The 19,587-nt window shown below is 52.0% G+C and overlaps 8 protein-coding genes and 1 non-coding gene across 9 annotated transcripts; 4 read left to right on the forward strand and 5 right to left on the reverse strand.

The window, feature by feature from the left end:
- Positions 1–78: 78 nt before the first annotated feature.
- On the reverse strand, positions 79–803 carry BGZ61DRAFT_446446 (uncharacterized protein). The gene is made up of 2 exons (XM_046245209.1): positions 436–803; positions 79–387 (listed from the first exon to the last, which is right to left on the reverse strand). The coding sequence occupies exons 1-2, from the start codon at positions 697–699 to the stop codon at positions 316–318; spliced, it is 336 nt and encodes a 111-aa protein (XP_046107504.1). The 5' UTR covers positions 700–803; the 3' UTR covers positions 79–315.
- A 93-nt stretch (positions 804–896) lies between these two features.
- On the reverse strand, positions 897–2,362 carry BGZ61DRAFT_446448 (uncharacterized protein). The gene is made up of 3 exons (XM_046245210.1): positions 1,883–2,362; positions 1,471–1,831; positions 897–1,419 (listed from the first exon to the last, which is right to left on the reverse strand). The coding sequence occupies exons 1-3, from the start codon at positions 2,103–2,105 to the stop codon at positions 981–983; spliced, it is 1,023 nt and encodes a 340-aa protein (XP_046107505.1). The 5' UTR covers positions 2,106–2,362; the 3' UTR covers positions 897–980.
- An 808-nt stretch (positions 2,363–3,170) lies between these two features.
- On the forward strand, positions 3,171–6,060 carry BGZ61DRAFT_504394 (uncharacterized protein). The gene is made up of 2 exons (XM_046251797.1): positions 3,171–4,059; positions 4,104–6,060. The coding sequence occupies exons 1-2, from the start codon at positions 3,238–3,240 to the stop codon at positions 5,748–5,750; spliced, it is 2,469 nt and encodes an 822-aa protein (XP_046107506.1). The 5' UTR covers positions 3,171–3,237; the 3' UTR covers positions 5,751–6,060.
- Positions 6,053–6,980, forward strand: BGZ61DRAFT_446452 (uncharacterized protein). Its single transcript, XM_046245211.1, has one exon. The coding sequence runs from the start codon at positions 6,131–6,133 to the stop codon at positions 6,659–6,661; it is 531 nt and encodes a 176-aa protein (XP_046107507.1). The 5' UTR covers positions 6,053–6,130; the 3' UTR covers positions 6,662–6,980.
- Positions 6,981–7,911: 931 nt separating this feature from the next.
- On the forward strand, positions 7,912–13,003 carry BGZ61DRAFT_569198 (putative ABC transporter; the record flags this gene model as incomplete). The annotated part of the gene is made up of 1 exon (XM_046256021.1): positions 7,912–13,003. The coding sequence occupies one exon, from the start codon at positions 7,912–7,914 to the stop codon at positions 12,769–12,771; it is 4,860 nt and encodes a 1,619-aa protein (XP_046107508.1). The 3' UTR covers positions 12,772–13,003.
- A 227-nt stretch (positions 13,004–13,230) lies between these two features.
- BGZ61DRAFT_515540 (uncharacterized protein) lies at positions 13,231–13,977 on the forward strand (the record flags this gene model as incomplete). Its single annotated transcript, XM_046252247.1, has 1 exon — positions 13,231–13,977. The coding sequence occupies one exon, from the start codon at positions 13,231–13,233 to the stop codon at positions 13,975–13,977; it is 747 nt and encodes a 248-aa protein (XP_046107509.1).
- A 260-nt stretch (positions 13,978–14,237) lies between these two features.
- Positions 14,238–14,309, reverse strand: BGZ61DRAFT_t78. Its single transcript has one exon. It is a non-coding gene; the product is annotated as a tRNA-Asp (tRNA).
- Positions 14,310–14,453: 144 nt separating this feature from the next.
- BGZ61DRAFT_586063 (uncharacterized protein) lies at positions 14,454–16,276 on the reverse strand (the record flags this gene model as incomplete). Its single annotated transcript, XM_046256426.1, has 8 exons — positions 14,454–15,194; positions 15,247–15,308; positions 15,360–15,481; positions 15,533–15,790; positions 15,845–15,912; positions 15,969–16,005; positions 16,084–16,103; positions 16,153–16,276. The coding sequence occupies 8 exons, from the start codon at positions 16,274–16,276 to the stop codon at positions 14,716–14,718; spliced, it is 1,170 nt and encodes a 389-aa protein (XP_046107510.1). The 3' UTR covers positions 14,454–14,715.
- Positions 16,277–18,480: 2,204 nt separating this feature from the next.
- BGZ61DRAFT_446459 (uncharacterized protein) lies at positions 18,481–19,207 on the reverse strand. Its single transcript, XM_046245212.1, has one exon. The coding sequence runs from the start codon at positions 19,162–19,164 to the stop codon at positions 18,667–18,669; it is 498 nt and encodes a 165-aa protein (XP_046107511.1). The 5' UTR covers positions 19,165–19,207; the 3' UTR covers positions 18,481–18,666.
- Between the last annotated feature and the right edge of the window lie 380 nt (positions 19,208–19,587).

A 19,587-nucleotide genomic window follows, 5' to 3' on the forward strand; every position in this document is an offset into this window, starting at 1 on the left:
ACGAGCGACACTCAAATTTTTTTTGGTGGCCTCTGTGGGAACCCGTACACTGGCAATGTCGGGTGGCCCGTGCGCAGATGCACTAACCATCACCTGCACCTCTCTACCGCACCTATTTCCCTGTGTCTGCGTTGTGATCGTCGCTTTCATCGTGTTGTGACCAAGTGTAGATCCGCGTCGCCAGATTAATTGACACCTGGGTCCTGGCACAAGGTGTGATGAATCTGGATATTTTATGCTTCTATATTGCTACCTGGACCTTTGTGACACAAATTTCCAACGATACACGACCATCGTTACATGAGGGATATTGGATCAAGCAATCAATTGTCGTAACGCAGATTCCTGCTGGCTCTCGACATCACCCAAACGAGCAACCTCCTTGCCCTATGAAGATGGATTAATAAATGAATTGTGAAAGAACTGCAAACTCACATTTTCGATTCTCACGACTGTTGGAACTCCTTGAATGTTGTAAGGTTCACCCCGATACTTGTTCTTCTTGGGGCCCCTCCACTCCTGGAATGACCCCACACGGACAATGTGAGCTGTCGGAGCAGAGTCAGATCCAAACACGTTCTTGAGAGCAGGAATAGCGTCGCGGCAGTCTGGGCACCATGATGGCTCGCCAGACGCAAAGTACACGACGTAATGAGTCGCAGTGTCCGAGGGCGGGGTATCGGCGTCAATGAGGGGCATTTTGATCGAGAGTGGGAGCCACGAGAATTGGAAAAAAGATTTACGAGGAGCGCAATCGAGCCGATGAGTGATCCTCTGGAAAGTATAAATATGGACGTTGAGGAGCGGACAGAGTGTGCTCATCTCGACGGCCTATTGCGCCGTATTTATGGAGCATCGTCCCCACCCGATCAGTCATGCGCGACACGTAGTATCACAAGTAGATTATTATTATGTATCGTCTCGAGCCTATTCATACCAAACGCCCATAGCGCAAAATTATTTCATGCAACTCCAAAAACTCAAAGGAATTTCTCCAGAAACTTAGCTGTGTCGATAATCGTCTGTTCCACGGCGTAATGAGGCTGCCCGGTCACCTCGATTGCCTTGGATCCGTCGATGATTCTGTTCTCTGGAAACGCGAACCCTGGGTAGTAACCCTCACCAGGTGCCCCTTCCTTGATGATATCGCGGCGATTGGGGAATGCCTCACGGAGAATATCGGCAGCTGCCTGAGGAGGAACCATTCCCTTCGCTAAGATGTAGCGTTCTCCGTTTACCTTGTCGGGATGATCGACTGCGAAGACGACGACTCTGCCAACGTCTCGGACATCAACAAAGCTAGGGTTGGGTGAGATGGGGAAGGGGATTTCTTGTCCTAAGAATATCTGCAAGATAAAAGCCGTCGTCCCACCAATCTTGGATAAAGATTCGGCTGCTGTGGGTGGACCCATGACGAAGCTGTTGTGTACCATGTCAGAACCGCAATGCTATTCGGAATGTAAAACTTACGTAGGGTTGATAGCACTCATGCTAAAGGAGGGCTTTTTCTCAATACGAAACTCCCAGAATGCACGCTCGCTGGCAACCTTGCTGGCCACATAAATGAGTGGGCCTGGGGTCTTTTTGCCGAGGATCTTGACCTGATCCAAGGCCTCAGTGTTCCAGTCTGCTTCAGTGAAGCGAGGCGAATCTTCCTTCTTGTTCATGACGGCAGCAATGGAAGACATCAAGACGACGCTCTTGATGGAAGGTTCCTTAAGTGCGGACTCCAAGATGCCGCGGGTTCCCTCCACCGCGGCCTCCAGGACAGGATCAGGGTCCGTGAATCTGAAGCTCACGGGGGAAGCCAAATGTGCGATGGCATGGATTCCTGAAAGGGACGTTAGAGACAAGTTGGCGAGTTATTCAACAATACGCTTACCTTTGACGGCCGTATCGAACGCCCCTGGGGCAACAATATCTGGTACCTCAACAATCTCGAGATCATCGCGGTATTGAGATAGCGCCTCAACGAGAGCATTCGCAGAAGCCTTGGATCGAACCGTTCCACGCACGGCGTACCCTGCCTTGAGAAATAATTCGATGACTGGGCCGGCAATGTAGCCATTGGCACCAGTCACAAGAACAATCCGCTTATCAGTCATGATTGTGAATGAAGATAAATGTATAGGGTAATTGATGGATGTAATGATTCAAGCTATGCAATAGAGAGCTTGAAATGATGGACTTCGAGAGGCTCTACATGGTGGGCTTTATACCCTTCTACAAGCCAGTAGGGTGTACTGGGATGGCATCAGGTTGGTGGCCTCTCATGACGGCAAAATCGGCAACGGAGTTTCTGAACCATGGGTCTTGAAGGCGTACGTGCTAAGTAATTATGATGGGTGTCCACCTGTAGCCGCCGAGGGGCTGCATAACTGAGGGATATCGTGGACCGGAATTGTATGTAATCGTCCGTCGGACATTGCTGATAAAATTGGGCACGGACCGGACTTGGTTATCATAGGCTCCGCAGTTCGGTGAGGTTCGCCGGATCATTGCAGCCACAGGGATTACAAATGTTATCTTGCACAAGTCGTCCACAAAGAAGATGTTATGTTGGATTGGGCATAGGAGCTCTTTATTCGCAGCTTGGAATGCAGCCACACGCATGTGCTAAAGACAACATGTCTCGGATACCAGATCTTCCATGTATTTTACAACGCATTCAAAAGTATCTGTACGAGTGGAGGAAGTCACGAATTAACATTTGAAATGTTTTGGGTTGGACGGTACTGATCAAGCTTACAAGAAACTTAACTTTGCCTCGTCGCATTCCGGACCTGTGACGAAAGCACAATGAAGCTCGCGCATTGCACAACACCGAATGCCTCCATCGCGAATTGATGACATGACGGCGTGGCGATTGACGTTGCACCGTTGGGGCGTCGGCCCACCCGAGCCGAGGCAGACAAGATGAGTTCTATGGGGTTCTATCTCAACTTTGACTTGATCACGAAAGTTCAGTGAGCTCCAAGTAAATGATACTTACATCATCGTTCAATATGGAATCAATCTCTTGTTGCCATGTTTTTTCGTTAAAGTGCTGATGGACGATTGCGGAAATAAGTGCTGACCAATTCATCCATTAACTGCCTAAATCAATCACGTGACTTCGCGCATCATTTCGCGACTCCATGATGACGCAACGGATTCAAAATGCACTGACACGCAACTCGCGCTTCACTCGCGGCACCTTCTCAACCCCAACGGAGGCCTCCTCAGAATGGTCTGATCATGGCCGGTCGGAAGCGGACTACAAGGGCCAGTAGCAGGCTGGCTGCGGGGACACCGAGCGGGCCGGATGTCTACCAGGACATGTTGGCCGAGGCCGGCGTGAATGCCCAGGATCGCAGCCCGCCTGAGCGGCCGCTGAAACGGCGTCGCGCGGGCCCAAGTCGAGAAGAGAAAACTGCAGAGAAGGAAGTGCCAGAGAAAGTACCAGAGCAAGAACCAGCATCAAGCTCCGGAGCCGCACAAGGCGACCAGACAATACAGGTCAACGAAGATTCCGAGGATGAAGACATCGAGTTTCAGGATGTTGTCTTACCAGAGCCGACCATGCAAACCATGGAGTTGGAATCCGAAGATGAGGACGAAGATGAAGACATTGTATTTGAAGACGTTGATTTTGGAGTACTCCCTAAAGAAATCCCCACAACCCAAGAACCCTTGGAGTTGGTCCTCAACCTCACGGCCCAACAGTCCACCACAGCCCAAGCGAAGAAAGCCGCTGAAAGACGAAAACCTCTCACTAAGGAAGAGAGAGAACGGAGAGCCGACATTCACAAAACTCATCTTCTTTGTCTTTTATCGCATGTCGCACGTCGCAATCACTGGTGCAACGACCACAGGGTGCAGGATCATTTACGTCCACATCTCACTGATAAAATGGCTGCATACTTGAACCCTGGTGTACAGCTCTCCCAGTTTGGACGAACTGAGAGTCTCAAAACAGGACTGAAACAAGCTGAGGGAGTCTGGGCCACAAAGTTTGAAGTCACTGAAAGAGGTCTGAGGCGGGCTTTGTGGGCCGAGGAGCCAGAGCATCTGCAAGAGGTATGTCGACGTCTATGTTGACGGATTTTGCTAATCACGAATAGTATGAGCCTCCTAGTGATATGGAGTCGTGTGTGGACCGCGACGATTTTCGCGAGGCGGCAAAGACGTTGCAAGGCTCCCGTGATGTTGGTGCGCAGCTGTACTGCGCGCTTCTACGGAGCGTAGGAGTTCGAGCACGACTTGTGTGCTCACTTCAACCGCTGGCCTGCATTTCCGGTGCCCCCACACTCCCCAAGCCGAAACCAACTAGACCAACATCAAAGGCATTGAAGAAGGAACAGGTGCAAGCCACTATGGCCAAGTACCGCGAGATAGCAAACGCCGGGTACGGCTCTCCATCCGGTGGCTCTACTGCCCGCCGGAGACTGGGTCATCCAAACGCAACAGCATACAATTATGAGCCAAAGCCTGCTTCGCCAAAACCGCGCCCTACGTTTGACGTACCAAAGAGAATCAAGGAGTCGTCGTACCCGGTGTATTGGGTTGAGATCCTTGACGTCGGTCATCAGAAGTGGCAACCTGTTGACCCAGTGGTCACACACACGTTCTGGAAGCCCAAGGGGATGGAACCTCCAATAACGGACAAAGAAAACTCCTTGTCATATGTGGTCGCTTTCGACGCTGATGGAACCGCGCGAGATGTGACGAAGAGATATGCCAAAGCGTACACGGCCAAGACTCGCAAGTTGAGAGTGGAGACCACGACAGAGGGCGGGGACCTGTGGTGGCGGAAAGTAATGAACATGTATCGTCAACGGCGGCCGACAGATCTCGACCAGATTGAGGATAATGAACTCGCTGGCGTTGAGGCAAGAGAGCCGATGCCGCGAAATGTCCAAGACTTCAAAGACCACCCGATTTATGCCTTAAAGCGGCACCTACGTCGCAACGAGGTATTGGTTTCGAGTGCTACGCCTTCAGGGACCATTGCCGCTGGGAGTCGGGGCCCTCTTGAGAGAATTTACCGCCGGAAAGATGTGCGAATAGCAAGAAGTGCCGACAAATGGTATAGATTGGGCCGGGAGCTTAAACCAAACGAGATTCCGGCCAAGTGGCTTCCAAAAAAGGCCCGGCCTAAGGGGTCACGGTTTGATGAGGAAGAGGATGACGATCAAGGAGATGCAGGCACGCCGATTTACACGGAAGATCAGACAGAACTGTACGTCCCACCACGAGTACGGAATGGTCGCGTTCCAAAAAACAAATTCGGAAACATCGACGTTTATGTTCCAAGCATGGTCCCACCCGGAGGCATTCACCTCGTTCACGAACACGCCGCTCGAGCAGCGTTTGTGGTTGGAGTTGACTATGCACCAGCGCTGACGGGCTTCCAATTCAAGGGACGGCACGGTACCGCAGTCCTCCATGGTATCGTGGTCGCCAAAGAGTACGAGGCGGCGGTGTGGGCGGTTATTCAGGGGCTAGGGGACTTGGAACAACAGTTGGAGGACGAGAGGAGGAGAAGTCGGGCTATGCGAGCGTGGAGGAAGTTCCTGATGGGGCTGAGAATTAGGGAGCAGATTTGGAGCGGAGTGGATGCAAAAGAGAGGAAGGAGGCTGACGACAAGGCAGCAAGGGAGGCACAGTTGGATGACGACCTGGATGATGCGCCAAGCGATGTCACTGAGGAGTTCGACATGGTCGACGACGACGACGATGAAGGAGGAGGAGGGTTCCTAATTGAGTAAAGAGACTACAAAGAGTTCAATCTTGGTCAACTGACTGCTGTCGCCTGAGCAGCGGCACGCAGAGCCGACAAGTTGCGGTGCATGTTGCTCAGGCGGGCGCATGTTGCTCGCGGGCGCATGAGGTGACGCGTCTAAATGCTACCAAATATCGGCTCAATTTGACGACTAGAGTGATTTGCACAATCCTGGCGTCAGGCATCACCAGCCACAAGGTGTTATTTTATTGCAGTTGATATCTTGAGCGGTTGGCAGTGCAGCCTCCGCCACCGCCTGAGGTTGGACGGATCGGAGTTGATTGGAGCCGCCGCTCCGGAACCGAACCCCGGAACCTAAATCCGAAAGGGGAAAGTGCCGGAGGTTGAAAGTTAGCCGTCGCCGAGATGCCACGAGAACGAACCCTTGTCGTATTGGCGCCGTATTTCGCATTTGGAGTGGTGGCCAACCAGGGAGTTTTCGCGACCCGGGAAAACTGGAGATTTCGGGACACGGCCTGGCAACGAGGCAGTGCTACGCGCTGGTCACTTCATTTGGAATGGATGTGCTTCTTCTTGTTGACGTTCACATTGGTTTCGAACTTTGCAATTTCCAATCAGGCACCATGGTGCGGGACGGTACCTGAGCGGCCTCAAACTCGGTTATGTCGTGTCGTTCCGGATGCAGATACGACGATACGGACCACAGATAGGCGAATATGTGGCCAGGGTGTCCTTGTGGCGCCCAGTTGGGTTAATGGACGACTGTACCCCCAAAGATTAGGCAACCGACAAAAATGCACCAGACACGGGAGGATGCAAGGTTCAGAGAGGGATGGGCTCAGCCCTGGATCAGCATGTGTATCAGAAAGTGGTGTTGTGATTGGCACGCACAGGCCATATGAAGAAACCCGAGCAATACGGAATGCCCCATGGTGATCATTTTAGCGACCTCCATGCAGGCGGGGAACTAGAAGAATTTACACAAAGACAGGGGGTCTTGGCTCGGAGTTCGGGCGGTCATCTAGCCGACGCTGCAAATGGTTATCGATTCGAGCAGACTACTGGATGCGAGGGACATGGATGGATGCCCTGAGATCGATGCTGTCGACAAGGGGTTGATTGCGAGAAAAAGAGGGTAACAAGAAAAAAGTAAGCAATAGAGTGATTATGCCTGGGCTGAATACGAAAATGCAAAATAAGAAGATGATACAGAATGACGAGAGGCTGAGCACGAGGCGCGAGTATTACACATGCCATCGAGTTGAGATCTGGGACGGTATCTTGGCGCCTGATTTACCTGACGCTGAGCAAGAGGGAATTCAATCCTTCGCGTATGAGGATTCATGACCCTCTTCAGCTCCATCGCGGCAGGGGGATGAGTCGTCGTCATCTACTTTGCACATTCAAACGGGCCCGTAGGTGCAGGATTGGCGGCGGGACACCCAAGAAACACAGCCACAACGTGTGCAGCCCGATTCCCCCATCAACGAGACCGTATTGGCCAGTTACAGCGCTCGCAGGTGCGACCGCAGGGCGTGAAATGCTCCGAGGATGTTATTTCGCAACCTGGGAACGCAGCTAACGCAGGAAAGGTGCCATACCGCGAACCACGGCTGCCACCATGGCGCCGACCTCCTTTGAAGGACGGACCGCTTGAGCCCCCTGCACGCTACACTACAGGCTACAGCGGGCCAACTACGGGAGCCTGCCAAGCGCCACCACCCGCTAACTCTAAGGCAAGCCTGCGAAACGGCCACTGAACGCCCTCCGAGGAGCTACTTGGCACCCCACTGTGACCCCCGTGGCCCACTGCCCCGGTTGGAGATCCCTCCGCGGGACAAAACATTAATATAACCGACTCCGCTCAGCTGCCAGAGTCGACACGGATCTCCATCGACATCTTTCGATGCGCTCTGCCGCTTCGTCCCAGCTTTCGACACGAGGAGCTCGGGTTGGCTACTATTTTTGAGGCGTTGGTAGGCTCGGCCCAGCGACGACCCGTGCGATAACCCACCGTCTTTGCCGGCTTTCTCTCGTTCCTTGCGCTGCATGCGACATCTCAGCAGACCAACTCCAAATAGACAGCCAACGAACTTATCTTCCTTTCATCAAACTGCCGAATTGACATCCATTGACGCAACCGACACGATACCCTCACGTCCAGCCTTCGGGCTTCTGTCGCCGCCATGACTTTCTTCAAGCAGGTTGTGACCCTCATGGGCAAGAACCTACGCATCCTCCTCTTCCGCCACCTTGCCCTCTGCATCTTGATGGCCTTTCTCCTCCCGATCATCCTAGCTTCGTTCTTCAGCTTCGCAAAGAATCTCTTTGTCCCGCCCGCGGTGTTTGGAATAGGCACCCCACATCCCGTCAAGACGCTGGCTCAGGCATTCGACAAAGCCCATGGTAGCAGCCGCGATAGGTTGGTCCTCGTCAACAATGGATTTACAGGCGGCAACATTGAATCTGTTCTTGATACACTTGCCAGCCAGGCTAAAGCCGCGGCCGACTTTGTTGAGGTGGTGCGCGTTGACAATGAGGACCAGCTCACTACCCAGTGTCGCAGTAGTCTTCGCGGCGTCACAACATGCTTCGGTGCAATTGTGATGCGATCCTCCCCTGACGAAGGCCCCGGTGGTATCTGGAACTACACCATTCGCACCGATGGCGCTCTCATCGACAGTGTCGGCAAGATCGACGTCGATACATCCAGCAACGATCAAGAGATCTATATACTTCCCATCCAGCGCGCTGTCGACTCCATCATTGTCCGTATGAACAGCTCGAGCGACACTTCTCTTGACAACACCATGGAGTATCCCTTTACTACCTTGACCCCAGCGGAGCGCCGAGACCGCATCCGAAAACTCTACCAAAACGTCATCACCGGCTGGATGGGCGTTGCCTTTATCGCCACTGTCATCTGGGTCACATACCATCTGACTGGCTTCATCGCTACTGAACGCGAGACGGGCATGTCCCAGCTGGTTGATGCCATGATGCCCGTGAGCAAACCCTGGAAGGCCCAAGCCGCCAGGATTATTGCCCATCACCTGTCCTTTTCTCTCATCTACGCCCCTGCCTGGGTTGTCGGCTCCTTGACTATCCGCCAGGGTGTCTTTACAAACACAAGCATCGGCATAGTACTGATCTTCCACATCCTTGCTGGTCTAGCCTTTGCCTCCTTTGCCATCGTCTTCGCCTCTCTTTTCAAGAAAGCCCAACTGAGTGGCATCACTTCTCTCTTGGGTTGCATGCTCCTCGGCATTCTTGCCCAGTCCCTTTCTTCTCCCGGCACTGGTCCGGTTGCTATCCTGTCACTGCTGTTCTCTCCTTGTGCCTACGTCTTCTTTACCACCTTCATGGCTCGCTTCGAGAAGTTGGGCAGACCCACTGACCTCATCGAGGTTGCCCCTGACAGTCCATGGAAAATTCCCGGCATCGTCATATGGATCTTCCTGATAATCCAAATATTCGCTTACCCCCTTCTCGGTGCCGTCATTGAAAACGCACTCTATGGCACCTCGACCAAGGGACGCAAGATCCTCCTTCAGCAGGACGAGGTGAACAACATGGGAGACAATGCCGTGCAACTACAGCTATTCTCAAAGATCTACAACCCAGGAATTCTGTCTCGTCTGTTCAATCGCGGCGCCGCCAAGAAGGAACCGGTGATTGCCGTCAACGAGCTAAGCTTCAACGTAGGCAGAGGTCAGATTGTCGCCCTTCTTGGTGCCAATGGAAGTGGAAAGAGTACCACCTTGGATGCTATTGCTGGAATGAACAAACTGACCAGCGGATCCATCACCATCGACGGTTCAGGCGGTCTTGGAATTGCTCCGCAGAAGAATGTCCTTTGGGATGACCTAACCGTGGAAGAACACATCCGCATCTTCAACCATCTCAAAGCTCCCAACGCCCGAGCCACTATCGAGGGAATTCACGAACTCATCAAGGCCATTGACCTTTGGAAGAAGCGAAGGGCTTTTGCCAAGACTCTTTCAGGTGGCCAAAAACGAAAGCTTCAACTTGGAATGATGTTGACTGGTGGCAGTGCCGTTTGCTGTGTTGATGAAGTTAGCAGCGGTATTGACCCTCTCTCGCGACGAAAGCTTTGGGATATCCTGCTGGCTGAGCGTGGTAGAAGGACATTGATTCTGACAACCCATTTCTTGGACGAAGCCGACCTCCTCGCCGATCACATTGCTATCCTCTCCAAGGGAACTCTCCGCGCCGAAGGATCATCTGTCGCACTCAAGGACAGACTTGGCGGAGGATACAAAGTCCATGTGCCCAAGGATCAAGGTTTCGAAGCGAGCCCCGATATTGATGGAGTGAATAAGAAGGATGCATTTGATCTGGTTACCTATACTGCACCCTCCTCTCAACTTGCTGCATCTGTCATCAAGGACCTTGAAACCGCCAAAATCAACGAGTATCGCTTCTCCGGCCCCACCATCGAAGACGTCTTCCTCCAAGTTGCAGAAGAAATCAGAGAGGAAGAAGCTTTCCGAGACACGAATCCCATGTCCGCCCCGTCCAACGACACCGAAAAGTCTTCTGAAAAGGAAAGCGGCGCTCCCAAGGGTCTGAAGCTGCTAGATGGACAGAGAGTCGGATACGTGAAGCAAACCTCCATTTTGTTCATGAAGCGTTTGACAATTCTCAAGAGAAACAGGATCCCCTACATGGTTGCCTTTGTTCTTCCAATCATCGCGGCAGGATTGACTTCGCTTTACATCAAAGGCCAGGACCCCACCGGTTGCTCTCCAGCTGATCAGGCCTCGACCTCGTCGACTGAAGATGCCTTCAGTCAAATCAACTCGGATCGCCGTGTCATCTTCCTAGCAGGTCCACCGTCTAAGCTGTCTACATCTGTCTTGACTAGCCTTTTTGCACCCCTCTTCAGTGGCCTGAGAAGCGATTCTTCCGCTGCCACCAGCGCTCTGTCAAACCTGGAGGTTGTCGACACGTTTAGCGATTTCCAATCGTTCATTGAAAAGCACCGCAAAAACGTCACCACGGCCATGTGGCTGGGAGATAAGGACCAAGACCCCACGATTGCCTGGGTTGCCAACTTGTTCCTCACTAGCCCAATGACCGCCCAGCAGTTCCTCGATGTCATCTTGACCAACACGTCCATCGCCACAACTTGGTCTTCCTTTGAGATTCCCTTTAGCCCCAGCACTGGCGACGCCTTGAACTTGATTGTCTACATGGGCATTGCGTTGTCGGTATACCCAGCCTTTTTCGCTCTCTACCCCAGCATGGAACGCCGCAGATTCGTTCGTGGCCTTGAATACTCCAATGGTGTTCGCCCATTCCCTCTCTGGATCGCATATCTTCTGTTTGACTTTTCCATTGCCCTTGTTAGCTCTGCAATCATCACAGCTATATGGGCTGGCATCTCTAACATTTGGTTCCACCTGGGCTACGTTTTCCTGGTGTTATTTCTGTATGCCATCGCAGCAATCCTAATGGCCTATGTCATTTCCCTCTTCACCAAAACTCAGCTTGGCACTTATGCTTGGGCTGCATCCACCCAGGCCTTTTTCTTCTTGATTTACTTGATTTCGTACATGTGCGTCATCACTTATTCTCCAGTTACGAAGATCGACTCGAGCCTCCTCTATGTCCACTTTGTCATATCTGCACTTGCACCCATCGGATCCGTCTTGAGAGCGTTGTTCGTCTCGCTAAACCTCTTCTCCACTGCCTGCGACGGCGATATCCTTGTTTCCAACCCTGGGGGAATCCTGTTCTATGGTGGTCCGATTCTCTACCTCATCATCCAATCCTTTGTCCTGTTCGGACTACTCATCTGGTTGGACCAGGGTTCTGCCGGCTCGTCTCTTCTCGGACTCTTTGGCAGCAAGAAGAAGCCAGTGCCCGACCCAGAGCTCTCGGATGAAGAGATTTCCAACGAGCTCGCTCGAGTCACGAGCAGCGCAGCGAATGAGAATGGCCTGCGCGTAGTGAATGTCACAAAGAACTTTGGCAAGAACATCGCGGTCGACAACGTCACCTTCGGTATCAAGCGCGGCGAGGTCTTTGCTCTTCTAGGACCCAACGGTGCCGGCAAGTCCACTACCATTTCGATCATCCGCGGCGATATTAAACCTAGCCGCAACGGCGGCGATGTTTTTGTCGAGGACGTTTCTGTCACCAAGAACCTTGCTGATGCTCGAGCCAACCTCGGTGTTTGCCCCCAGTTTGATGCAATGGATCAGATGACGGTTAGGGAGCATCTGGAATTTTACGCCAAGGTTCGGGGTATCCCAGATGTGGATCATAATGTAAACGCCATACTACAAGCTGTCGGCCTCAGTTCATTCTCCACTCGCATGGCGAATGCCCTCTCCGGGGGTAACAAACGTAAGCTGAGTCTCGGAATTGCACTCATGGGCAATCCCACGGTGGTACTACTTGATGAACCCTCTTCTGGTCTTGATGCTGCTTCCAAGCGAATCATGTGGAAGACACTCGCCGCAACAGTACCGGGCCGATCTATTCTCCTTACTACCCACAGCATGGAGGAGGCTGACGCTTTGGCTGGCCGCGCTGGTATCCTCGCTCGACGCATGCTTGCTTTGGGAACCCCGGATGACCTCCGTCACCGCTTCGGCGATGCCCTACACATTCACCTTGTTTCCAAGACCGCGCCTCGTACCACTCCTGAGGATATGGACCGCATTATCCAATGGATTCGTCAAACTTTACCCTCCGCGGAAGTCGACGAGAAGACGTATCATGGCCAGATCCGATTCTCGGTGCGCGCGAGCCAGGTCCTTGCCACTACACAGGGTCGTGAGGAGAGCGAGATCATCAAGGCTGGTCAGAACATTACCCAGAGTGCCATTGGCCATCTGGTAATTTTGCTGGAGGAGTACAAAGAGCAGTTGGGTGTTGGTCACTACAGTGTCAGCCCAACGACCCTAGACCAGGTATTCTTGACAATTGTCGGAAAGCACAATGTGAAGGAGGAGAACTCGGAAGAGAAGAAGGAGAGCACGTGGATGAGAATCTTAAAGTTTGGGTCATCTTAAGCTGGACTTGGGCTTGAGATTTGTTTGTATTGATGCACGTTATATTCCTAATGATACCTCCCTCTACAGAGCATGTTTCCTTGGACATGTAGTTAGAATGGTCTTCGAAGACTAGCCGTAATCGATTTTGTTTGTTACAATGCACTTACAATGTTCTCGTGTTCCTTCTTTCTTTATTGTAAGGCATGTGCGCTCCCATTGCTCTCTTTGTCGAGTTTGCAAACACCACTGGATCCGTTTGCTCAATCCCTTTGTCCTCACGAACAATAATCCAAGAACTCGAAGACAGTAGAACATTATTGTTCTCCAGTCTTCCACAATGTTGATTTAAATGGAGGCACACACGCATCTCCAAGGAAATTTCCCAAGCCTACAACTCTCAAGCACAACAGCCGAGCTTGAATCCCTGGACATCATTTACGCTCTACAACACACATATCGAAACCGCAATCAATCATCATGTGTTACCAGGTAGTCACACATACCATGGTCTGCGACGTCCGGCCGGTGGTCTTCAATGGAGAGGAGCAGTTTGTGGACACCCTTAAGGAGTCTCCCGAGTGCGTCTGCGAGCCAGATCCTCGAATCAAATCGTGGTTTCGTTGTGAAGAGCACGGGTGCTGCAGGGTGTTGAAGAAGAAGACGCGGTGCCCAACTTTCGAAAACTGTACCGGCGTTATCGACTTGCACCGTTATGAGCAGCCCAGCAGTCAGCAGAATTCCCAGGCCTGGGACTCATTCCGAAATTTGGACGAGGTTCTCTTCCCATTTGGCGGTCTGCCATACTTCTGTGAGATGACCACTGCCCGTCAACGGTCGCTGGTTGAGGCTATCGGCTTAATTCGACAGATTACAGAAATTAGCAACAGTCTCGATAAAGCACGCACGTCAGTCGTCCTTGTCCGTAAAGTGCACGATGAAAAGCATTGGGCATGTGAAAAGGCACTCACTGAAAAAGAGTGCAGCCATCTTGAGCTCTTGAAGGAATCGGAGTGGATGGTTGATGAGTGGAAAAGGTTGCTGAAGTTCACGGTTTCGCTGTACCAGGCTAGTTTCTGGCTGTTACAGTTCCACTGGGAGAAGCCAGAAGACTTGTCGAAGAAACTGGACATGTTGGTGAGGAAAGATACAAAGGAGATTTTGGACAAAGTAGAGAGAGTTGGCTATCGAGGCTTCTTCAAGAAAGTCTTCCATAGGTGGTTTTAGGGATTTTAAGAGCGAAGGAATCAGAAAATAGAGCAGAATGGACACAATCTCGGATCTTACTGAAATGTATGCGTCATATCTACTTAGACATAGCTACAAAGTGCTCAGAAACAACCATACGCATAAAGCAGTTCTGAAATCAACAAGATCAATCAATACGTGTGTTCGTTGCAGTGCGGCCGATTAATTATTCACATTCCGATCTCGGTTGGCCAAAACAAAAGACAAAAAAAGATATCATGTGTCAACACATGTGGCGACTCTCCCGCCGGGAATTGAACCCGGGTCTCAAGCGTGACAAGCTTGCATACTGACCACTATACTACGGAAGATGGATGGTTGTGAACAACCATTGTAGTGAGGATTCGTGACAGCGGAGCAACAAAGTGATGTTATTAACCCCGCTTGGTGGATCATCGCCTCCACCAGCGTCAGAGTTTTCGAGATGAGCAGAACTCCCCTGAAAATCTTTAATTCTTAAATAATTATGATCAACCTCGGGGAGTCTGGTTGTACAGTAAATCATTCTCCTCAATCACAGGTCTTCTTACTCTCGTCACATCCCTCGCCTCAAACAATGAGTCCCGAGAAACCCCTCTCATATTCTGGGATTTATTATTTATTTTGACGTAGGCCATACCTGTGTCTACCCTCAAACGCCTCTCAAATCTTACAGCTGGCTCGGTGGCATATACATAACGGCCGAACGATTAAACACCGTAGAATTTTCCCCATCGATTATTTCGGCCTCTGCTTATCTGCTGACTCGTAATAGTTGTCGTGTCTTACGGAACCGGCTGGTGAGGAGGTGGTGTGGGATTCGACATCGCGCATGACTTCGTGAGTGACCATGATTGCACCGTTTCCGTCCGTCTTGTGAGGGAATATTTCCTCCGTGCTGTCGTTTTTTGTATGCTGGCCTCCCACTGCCTTGCTGGTAAGGCCATAGTTGCTCGTGTATGGGCCACCATTCTTAGACTTGTTGCTCTGCAGGTAATCCTTGTGGCTCTGGTTGAAACTCTTGAGAGGAATTGATCCATTCTTCTTCGACCCAGACTGTCCGTAATAATTCTGAGATGTCTTGTGGCTGGACAGACCCAGGGCGTGGTTGAGCCAGGGAACCTTTTGAACGACTTGTCGCAGACAGGGGATGGTGGAACAGATCACCAGCGCAGCGAGTTCGACTTCTGACCAGATCATCGGTTCGACAAATTCATCTGGGTAGTGCAAAAGTCAGAGCAAGTAAAATCGGCGAGTCGTCAGGCTTACAGGTGTCGTCTGTACCGATGCGGGTGACGAAAACAATACGGATAATCGAAGTAACGCAGACCCTAAGATGTATGAGCCTCAGGTATCGCCAAGTAATTCGGTCGTGAACTTACAGGAGACCGAGGGAAAGCATACAAATCAGCCCAATTCGCTTCGTCAGGGGCAATTGCAGTTTCCACATGGCAGGAATAGGTTGAATAAACAGGAACAGATCGGTCGTCATGTTGAAAACAAACTAATCGAGTCAGTATAGATGCTCCTAAACGAATACAAAGAGAGTGCTCACGGTGCTCCACCACAAAACGTGAATGTCAAGGCACTTGGCTGTCGCAAGCTCCTCCAAGTCCCATGATGCGGAGATCGGGTTGCATTTGAAGATGACAACACAACTTTCTTCGACGGCCTGGAGGAATAGAAATGCAATCAAGCATTTGTTGGCGATTCGAAGCGCCTTATTGGGTTGAATACGCAGATAGAGCACGGCGAAGGACGATTTTGCAAGTGAGACACCGCAACTAAAGGTCGACGAGCAGACAGTCGTTAACTGTGAGTCGGGAAGTCAGCGCGTAGTTAGGGGGAGATACAAACTGGAGCAAACCTTTAAAAACTGCTCGTAATTTTCGTCGGAGACTTCAAGTCTATGGAGTCCAAAACCAATTCTGCTAGCTATTGGTCGTTAGATCTCGAGTATCATCCCTTGATATTGGGACGTAGATACTTACCTAGAGTCGTTGCTATGCACAAAGCCAGCAAGAAAACCTGTCACATCGTTAGCACCGCGTCAGCTTCACGTCAAGCGCAGATCGTCCAACCACAAGGGGTCGAAGCGTAGCGTACCCAAGCACCCGTGATCAGATCTGTATATTGTCAGCTTCGTCTTCCATCTCGGCTGAATGTCAGGCGTACAATCGTCCAAGCCGGTCGTTTTCAAGGTCGCCCTGATCCACAGCCGCATGCCGATCGCGAGCGTCGTGATACACATGATCACGACCGAGGACGCCAGAAGCGCCCCCGACAGGTCTTTGGACATTTCGCGTTGTTCGGGCCGCTTCCCAGATGAGATGGAAACTCGAAATCTTTCCTTCGTTCCTTCTCTCGGTCTGTCGTTCCTTCAATACGTTGTGTGGTGTAAACTCGATTCGGCGCCGAGTCGGTCTTAAGAGGAAGAAACACTCTCGTTCACATATCCAAGTTGGGCAAGGGGTGACTTGGCACGAACGACACCGTCAACATGGTCCCTGATGCAGGTGAGAGGAGGGATACAGAATAACCAACTTACATTGCCTCGCTTCATGGCGCGATTGGGGACTAGGTCAACTACATTATAGGACCAGGGAGCTGAGAAGCTGGGGAAACGGGGCGCTAGGATGCCCGTGATCCCCTTGATGGAGACGGCTGCGGCGCCTCAGCCAACATCCCGAATATCCATCCTTTACACAATGTTAGCAAGCGACGGCGGGGACGAATTTGACGCCAGGCGTACCGGTCCAGCTTGATCCCGGGACGGGTCTATCTTTCCGGCACGATCATACGCTGGGATGGAACCGGGGAGGAGTCTCGCACGAGCCGGAGAGGATCCAAAGAACCCTCGCCTTGAGGTGGGGACTAAAAGCCTGGAGAACCGGGTCCGGCCTTGTACGAGAAACGCCAGTCCGCTCCACAGTTGACTCCTTCACCATGTCTTGACAGGCGGAGAAGCGCCACACATGGGGAAGCGAGGTACTAGTTCCAACACCAAGGAGAGAGTCTACAATATTGAGAAATGAAACCCGAGCAACGGACTTATGATGGGAGTTTACGAGACTTCCAAATAAGCGGTTGACGTTATTTTCGGCTTCGAATAAGCCGGGATGCATGGAAAGGGTGGAGGTACGGGATCAAGGTTTCCAGGCGAGGCGTGTTGGTTTGCATTCGACGGGCATCAGAGGCCAGGATGAAGTGATGATCCCTTCCTGTTACAATGCAGAATCCTGGGCACTGGTTCGGTCGACCCGAGGACAAGCTGACCTACAGCGTGCGCGTCCAAAGTCGAGTCATAATCCATGTCTTCAACTCCCAGTCTGATGTGCTTCACGATCGAGCAGAACGCCACCTTTCCAATCCGTGGAAAGGTGTTAGCCACCAGTGGCTTGGATGGGATACTAAGACGGCGCCATCATTCTGTCTGGGAATATATCCGGCTTCCGCGCTGGGAGTGTGTGCCTCGATGTCGAGTCTGGGGCGCAGGACTCGGCTGATGATAGGTGAAGCCAACCCGGCACACAGCCAACATCAAACCGGTGCCTCCTTGGCCGCTGAATCCTGAGTGATTCATTAATGCATGCCAAGAGCCAGCTAAACCAGGGCGTCCAAAGCAGAATCCTGGATGACACCCGGCGTCTAGCCACAGTCTTAGTTCGTCCCGACGGACAGGCGAATCCTCCTGCTTCGAGTCAAGACGCCAGTCCCATGTGCGACGGCGTAGTACTTGGGCTGTACAACAAACCGAAAACTCCCATCCCACCAAGGATGCTGCATACGGATCTTTTTTTTTTTTTTTTTTTGGAGAAAGCCGGTCTAGCCATCGGTCAGCGCCCATGTTGACACCAGGCTGGCTGTTGGCTGTGTCCAGGCACGCGAGTGACCAGCTTGTATGCCCTCATCCCTGCGTCCGAAATACGTAAACCCATGTCGCGTCGCCCTAGACGAAGTGCCAGAGTTTGACCACGGTGCGCCGAACACGTACTGCAGCCAATTGTTGGTCCATGCCCCTGAAACAGCTCTCCCGGGATCGGTGCATGACTGGTTCAAGGTTTTATTTGGCCATTTCATTAGTCGTGGACGTCGCCAAGGGCTCTGGCGTCAAGATCCGGCCAGCGGCCGACAAGGCGACGATGGGTCGACGAGCGGAGCACAGCGGGCGTCTGACGGCGGCAGAAGGCCTTACTAGAGCTATTCCAGGCTGTTGTTCCAGACTATTGTTCCAGGCTCAGATCCCCCGTGGGCAGACAGCTGTAGCTCCGCCGGGGGATCGACGCCTGCTGGAGTCAGGAGGATCCCATCTCATCGACCCGCTCTCTCCGCGCAAGATCAATGATCACCAGTCTATCCGTAATGAGGGGCAGATTATGAGCTAGCAGCTCCACTCTGGGGAGACGGCTTGACGTGCGCGGTTGTCATTATCCGGTGTTGCTCTAGACGGGATTTTGATCTACAGAAGACGGATCTTACATTAACGCATCGGAATCAATTGACGTCTCCCATCACCCCGAGCCGAATCCACGGTTCCTCATCGGCCAACGTCGACGCCCAGTCGAACGCCACTGATTTCATCCCCATGGCCCAAGACCCTGGTTCCTGGCTACCAGCACTCAAAGGGTTGCTAGGATGTGAGAGGGTACGACAGTCTAGAACGTGAAGTTACGTCGCAGTCGCATCGCATCAGGAGTCAAATGTCTCCTGGCAGGAATGGAGAAATGGGCTCCAGCAGCAAGCATATGGCCTGAGAGTCGCTTGATGCCGTCGTGACCCCTGTACCAAGTTCAACGGGACGTGCCTGGCGAGCCACAAGGTTGTGTGAAGGCCACACCGTTGTTCAATGCCGAAACCGCATGATAATGCCGACGGCGAAGCGAGTCTTGGGTGACCCGATGAGGTGTTTCCCGCCCTGGTCCTTTTGAATAAGTACTCCGTGGTACGCATGTAGTGGAAAACCGCATGGATCGATGAAGCAAATGTGGCGGGCGCATGCACAACGCGAGCAACCACCACCGACTGTTGGTTCATGCAATAGACTTCGCGTGAAAAAGGATCCGTGAGGCATCGATGAACCGAATGCCCCCCTGAGCCTTGCTTCAAATTGCGCTGGTGGCTGCTTGTCCGGAAATAAAACATGACAGCCCAACCACCTCGCTTCGCTGGGATCTTGAGGCGTTCCATCCACCGCCAGTTCTAGATTTCTGGGTGCGTTCAAATTGCTTTCTCTTTCTAGTTTTCTCTTTCTCCATTTCCCTTCGAGAACCGGGGGAGCTGTCATCGCCCTGCACGACGGTGGGTTATCCAAAAAATTAGGTCATCAAGCACGCAGGGTCGGTTCTTAAACGCCCAGCGCGATATCGGGGTGCTGGATCTGGATGCCTTCAATGTTGATGGGCACGTGGCGATTAAAGTAACTACTTAGCCCATGAATGAAGGAATCGAGAATGCCTCTTGTTGGTCGACCGAAGAATACACATAAATGCCGAATCTGCAGCAGAAATGAGCTTCTTAGGTTTGGTATAAGCGATACCTCTGCTTGAATCCTGGGATTGTCGCACCACGTCCTCCTCCACACCCGATGGCAGTCATGTACCATAGAGACTC

Source organism: Ilyonectria robusta, assembly GCF_021365365.1.
Source record: "Ilyonectria robusta strain PMI_751 chromosome Unknown BGZ61scaffold_5, whole genome shotgun sequence".
NCBI classification, from domain to species: domain Eukaryota; kingdom Fungi; phylum Ascomycota; class Sordariomycetes; order Hypocreales; family Nectriaceae; genus Ilyonectria; species Ilyonectria robusta.